The sequence below is a fragment of the Penaeus chinensis genome, chromosome 30 (assembly GCF_019202785.1).
Source record: "Penaeus chinensis breed Huanghai No. 1 chromosome 30, ASM1920278v2, whole genome shotgun sequence".
NCBI lineage: Eukaryota > Metazoa > Arthropoda > Malacostraca > Decapoda > Penaeidae > Penaeus > Penaeus chinensis.
In genome coordinates this window covers 27,318,186-27,323,679 of record NC_061848.1, presented here as the reverse complement: position 1 = coordinate 27,323,679, position 5,494 = coordinate 27,318,186, and the positions used below count along the sequence as shown (strand labels likewise).

At 46.2% G+C, this 5,494-nt stretch overlaps 2 protein-coding genes across 2 annotated transcripts in view; one reads left to right on the top strand and one right to left on the bottom strand.

Moving 5' to 3' along the window:
* Positions 1 to 659: 659 nt before the first annotated feature.
* LOC125041426 (zinc metalloproteinase nas-13-like) overlaps positions 660 to 5,494 on the bottom strand; it is a 5,305-nt gene continuing 470 nt past the window's right edge. Inside the window, exons 2-9 of the mRNA XM_047636383.1 lie at positions 5,086 to 5,277; positions 3,939 to 4,029; positions 3,301 to 3,421; positions 2,571 to 2,769; positions 2,239 to 2,394; positions 1,800 to 1,992; positions 1,526 to 1,645; positions 660 to 1,210 (exon numbers count right to left, since the gene is read on the bottom strand). Coding sequence (XP_047492339.1) covers positions 1,059 to 1,210; positions 1,526 to 1,645; positions 1,800 to 1,992; positions 2,239 to 2,394; positions 2,571 to 2,769; positions 3,301 to 3,421; positions 3,939 to 4,029; positions 5,086 to 5,277 — 1,224 coding nt within the window. The 3' untranslated portion in view covers positions 660 to 1,058. The remainder of the gene's footprint in view (positions 1,211 to 1,525; positions 1,646 to 1,799; positions 1,993 to 2,238; positions 2,395 to 2,570; positions 2,770 to 3,300; positions 3,422 to 3,938; positions 4,030 to 5,085; positions 5,278 to 5,494) is intronic.
* Positions 3,327 to 5,494, top strand: part of LOC125041425 (AP-2 complex subunit alpha-like) — a 51,990-nt gene continuing 49,822 nt past the window's right edge. The window contains exon 1 of the mRNA XM_047636381.1: positions 3,327 to 3,440. Coding sequence (XP_047492337.1) covers positions 3,400 to 3,440 — 41 coding nt within the window. The 5' untranslated portion in view covers positions 3,327 to 3,399. The remainder of the gene's footprint in view (positions 3,441 to 5,494) is intronic.

The window sequence follows — 5,494 nt, the reverse complement described above, 5'->3', positions numbered from 1 at the left end:
ATTTCACTCTGATAAGCAAATATAAATAAGCAAGAAAACTGTTTCAGTAATGACATAAATGCAACTACATTCCTAGTGCTGCCAACGGGAAAATCGGGCAATTTAGAATGCAGTTGTAAAGGAAATTTACTTTAAGCACTGGGAAAAAGAATCTAGGGCTGTTAAAAATGCTCGAAATGTCACAAAGTAAAACAATAATAATAATAATAAAATATAGGTCAGATAATAATGTCTACATAGAAGTGAAATTTGTTTTCAGAAATGAAGTAGCATTTTAAAATATATATTTTTTTAAATTGACCAAGAAAAGGTTCTTGGCCTATTTAGCAATTATATATATATATATATATATATATATATATATATATATGTGTGTGTGTGTGTGTGTGTGTGTGTGTGTGTGTGTGTGTGTGTGTGTGTGTGTATATATATATATATATATATATATATATTTAAAATATATGCCCAGTTTTACATTGTATATCGCTATTTTCAGTATTTATGGATCCCATTATGTAATAAACACACAGAGAGCAGATCGTGTGCATAAGTTGCAAGTGTACTTTCAAATAATACGGATATTGGTCCTTGCATAATGGTTCAGCAAGTAGGGATTCCAATGTAGCCTAAGGGTCAGCGGTTTAAGTGAAACAATATAATATATATATAAATATTGTATATGAAATGCATGCAGGTACAGGGGAAAAAGTAAGCGTTACACATGGCGCTGCAAACACGAGCTTTTCTCTAATAGGGTCACGACGAAGGAATGGAAGAACACAGACCACTGTCTTGAGATCTGTTCGATGCAAATTGGCGCTTACTACACTGCCATTCACTAGTCATTTTCTACCTATGATTCAGAAATTAATTAAGATTCTACACAAACTGTACTACAATGCCTTTCTCCTTCTACTTAACCAAAACAAATAATAATATGGCCAAAAGCTGTATTCTAACTTAATTGTATTCTAACATAATTATTTATTTAGACACAGATAGATGCTTTCTGAGGGATACCAGGGCTGTCCCGAAGCGCAGTCCCCAGCACGTGACCCCTAGACCCCCGGCGCCCGGGGCGGCTTTCCGCACAGACGGCAGGAAGAGCGGCAGTTGCGGGCCATGTAAGCCGGGTTCCGCCCACACTCCCCCAGGGCCGCCCATTTGCTGCAGTCTTTATGTTGATCCTTGCACGGCCCTGGCCACACTCCTGCGGGGGAGAGCTTCAGGTTATGAGCTGTGAGGGCGTGAGTGTCAATGTATGGCGATCGGGACTAGGATGGTGTGCTGCAACACTTACCGAAAATCTGTTGCCTAATTTTACTGTGCAATTGCTCTTCTGTGGACGTCATGATTAATCAAGGCATATTACAACAAACGGAGAAAAGTATTGCAATAATTACATGCATCGACAATTTTCGTATTATTTAATCTAAAGACAGCTACAGTAACAAATAACTTTCCCGCCTCCCCCCCACCTCCCCCCACCGTTTCGTCAGTGAAAAGCGCACTGGGAAATCCTCACCGCAAACGTCGCATGATCTGGGGCAGGAACTGGCCATGTAGGCTGCGTTCCGCTCGCACTCGCCCTGCCCCGCCCACCACGCGCAGTGAATGTTCGTATCCACGCAGTCAGTCTTTTCTTCTGAAAGGAAAATCATATAAATAGTCAATTTTATAACCTTGTTAGTAGGGGTTAAACGCGTTCTGCAAAATTACTAATAGTATAATACAATCTCGGTCGAAAACGTCGTTAACTGTCTAATCATTTTCAAACTATTTCAGTGTCCGAAACTCACCACACAGATTGCAAGACTTCCGACACGTGCGCGACATGAAGACGGGGCTCCTCACGCACACGCCGCTCGCCGCCCACTTGGGGCAGGCCGCGTGGGTGTCCACGCAGGCTCCTGGCTTCTCCGTGGGCGTCGGTGGGCGTGTGGTTGCATCTTTATCGCAGCGGTACAGGATGTTCAGGCTCTTGACATCGAGCTGTTAAAATGGGAATTCTGGAAACATTGCTTTTGTTGTCTGTAACAGGTTTGACATTTACAGAACAGAATTCTCTTGATTCATTCAATAAATGTACTCCATCATTACTTCATTGCGCCTTAACGCACTATTTTGGCTGATTTGCTTGTTGATTTCTTCATCCACGAGCACAGCTGGCGCCCTCAGGCCTGGCTCTGCCACGCAAACATACCCACGTTTGGCGAGACCTTTGGCTCCGCAACTAACCTCCGAGAAGCCGCGACGCTGACCTATCTCGACCCCGGGCACCCTGGGTATGATGGTGGGCAGCGAGGCGTCCACGGCGAAGGCGCGCGGCCCGTAGTGCATGACGGAGGCGTAGTCGTAGTCGAGCCCCAAGTCGCTCGTCAGACGGTTGGTTTTCTGCGGAAGAGTAAACGAGCAATTCGTGCCGCGTGAAAGCTTATGTCGGCGCAGACTGGCTCTTATGCGTATAATTGTTCGGAAATTATAGTGATCATGCATATAATTGACAACTTGTGTATCTGTGAGCCGTATTTATTCCCGCCCCCCCATACATCAAAAAGATGTCAACTAACCTTACCGAAGTTGTATTTCATGTCGCCGATGATGTTCTTCCAGTTGATGATAACGTGCTGATCGCGGTCGTACCGGGACTGCTCGTGCCAGAAGCCGGCGGCGTGCATGAACTCGTGCACGACCACGCCGTGATGCACGCAGCCCTGCCCGAGGGAGACGACCTGCAGCCCGCCGGACCGACCCACCGCGCTCGAACACCTGCGGAAACAGGTCGGCTCAGGTCATGCAGGTTAAACTTGGACGCGTCGAAAGGACGGGACTTTGAGCGGAAAAGGGGTACGACCGCCTCTTGCTTCTTGTGCTTGCTTGCTTGGGTCTGCGATGGATTGAAGATCCTTTTCATGTGAGGAAATAGGAATTAAGGGCGATATATATATGTGAGTGTGTGTGTGTGTGTGTGTGTGCGTGTGTGTGTGTGTGTGTGTGTGTGTGTGTGTGTGTGTGTGTGTGTGTGTGTGTGTGTGTGTGTGTATGTGTGTGTGTGTGTGTGTGTGTGCGTGCGCGCGTGTGTGCGTGTGTATGTGTGTGTGAGAGAGAGAGAGAGAGAGAGTGCGTGTATGTACAGCATGGTACTACAGACGTTTTATACAAAGGAAATAAAAAACCCTCGCCATTGGAAGGCATTGCAGTATCAACGGAAATGATGAAGTCGCGAGCTTTAATTATCGCGATGGCTCATGATTAGAAAGTACGATGACCAAATCGATAACCTGACCAAAGGAGACGCACCCTTCGCCCTTGAGAATGTGCACGTAGTCCCTGTGCTGCGGCTGGCGGGCGACGAAGCGAAGGCAGGTCCTGGCGTGGAACTCGCCCATCGCGCCCCCGATGGCCGCCCTCTCCGCGCGAGCTGAAGGGATGGCATGGAGGTCAGTCTTTCAACATGTCCTGTGCTGTTTTTTTTTATATAATATTCCAGCGTATAGTATGTTGCTTTTTTATTGTTGTTTTTTAAATGTTTTTTTTGTGTGTTTTTACTTTTTTTTTATTCTTTAAGTTGTTCCGATATTGTATGTTTGCGAAGAGAAAGCTGATGGTAAAGTTGGAGGTGAGTGAGTCGGAGAGAAAGGTCTTCGAGAGCCGTAACTGGTTGAAATTATATTCTTAATGATTTTAAGTGCGAGGTGCAGGCGACAAAAGACTTATTGATTACATACATATTGGGTTCGGGGGATCAAGACGTAAACGGGCATGACCCCCGGGCTATCTCTCTACCAGTCAATCATGTAAAATACGGTTGCAAATACATTATGCATTTCCTGGCTGTTTTGATACATCGAAACTACTAATCGCATTGGTATTCATCAATTTACAAAGAGCTCTATAATATTCCTGAGTGCAATGATCAATAGAGTCGAGATACTCACAGAAGGAGGCGGAGATGACGTAGGGGATGAGGGCGCCGGGCCAGCGGAGAGCAGGGTTCCTGGCGGCGCTCCCCTGGGCGTCCGGCGAGCCCTGTCGGGTTGAGGGAGGACCTGGATCAGACTCCGCTATTGTTACCAAAGAGATACATGTATCACTTCGGCAGGTTGTCTCGTTTCGCTTTGATTTTATGTAGAATTTTTGGCGTATTTTACATTGTCGTAATGCGCACGAGTGTGTGTGTGTAGTGTTAGCCTGTCACACCTCCAGAGCCATGATTGTCAAGGCATGATAAGAAGTGTAGATTCGAGCGGGATAACGTTCGAGCTCTAAAGAATTCATCAATTAAAGAGTTAATGAGCGTCGGGCTATTCCTTGGCTGAGCGCCCAGTGTCATTTAAAAAGGACCAGCTAATGCTACGACACACACTGGACGTCGCAGGACAAAGTGGCCCAATTCGGGGCAATTTCTTCTTAAACATTGATACCTTGACCCTAATGTGTACATTTACTTTGCAAGTTACATTCTAGTACATCCAGATTATGTAAATGTGTGTCGTGTCACATGGCAGTCACGCTTCCGGTAGCATTGTTGCCAACCAAGGAAATGTCTAGCCCGGCAGAAAGGTGGTTCCATCCTTTTTCTTGAGCAACTCTGACCTTTTATTACGTCCTTCCACACTTCTGTGTGGAAGGACGTAGTGTATGAAGCACGCAGGGCCTCGCAGGGCGCACTGCGCTGGCTCAATCTGTGGGTAATCTATGGTTGTGTTTTCTAACTTACCTTATTTGCACTCGGATGCTCGAAGCTCACATTCTTGTACATTTTGATCACTTACTAACGAGTATTCGTCTTAGACTGAAGCTCCTTTCATGCTATATCTGTCATTGGTTAACACTTCGAAAATGTATAAACCTCATTTTTTGTATAAGAGTTTTGTGTGTTTGTATGTGTGTGTGTGTGTGTGTGTGTGTGTGTGTGTGTGTGTGTGTGTGTGTGTGTGTGTGTGTGTGATGTGTTGGATGGAGAAAGAAAAACACACACTGAACATAAGATCAATGACGAGGAAAAGATATGGCTTCAGACAGAATAAACAAAGGGCAGCGAACAGAGGTAAAAAGCACAGCGAGCAGAGGCAGCGCCATTACCTGGATGATCTGCAGAAGGTGGTCCTCGGAGGGAAGCATGATATCGCCCTGGAAGAAGCCGGATCGAAGGCTTGGGTCGCCCCCCTCTCCTCCGTCTCCTCGCTCGCTCTCCCCGCCGTCCTCTCCGGTCCCATTTATCCTGAAGACGAGCTCCTCCTTGGCCAAGGGCGGTCCGAGGATATCGTTCTCGGGCTGTGTGGAGGATTAGGTCAGCTATTCAGTCGGCGATTTGTCTTGTTAGGTCACTGGATTCGGATTTAACGGAATATACTGGCGGTTCCAGGGAAGAACATAAGGGGGACATTCTGAAGTTCTGAAGCCGGGCACATGCACAGCTGTTCAATATTAACAAGTAACTAGTAGTGAGAATCATTTCAGATGTGAGCGCCTGTAGCTAGAAAGCACTCAG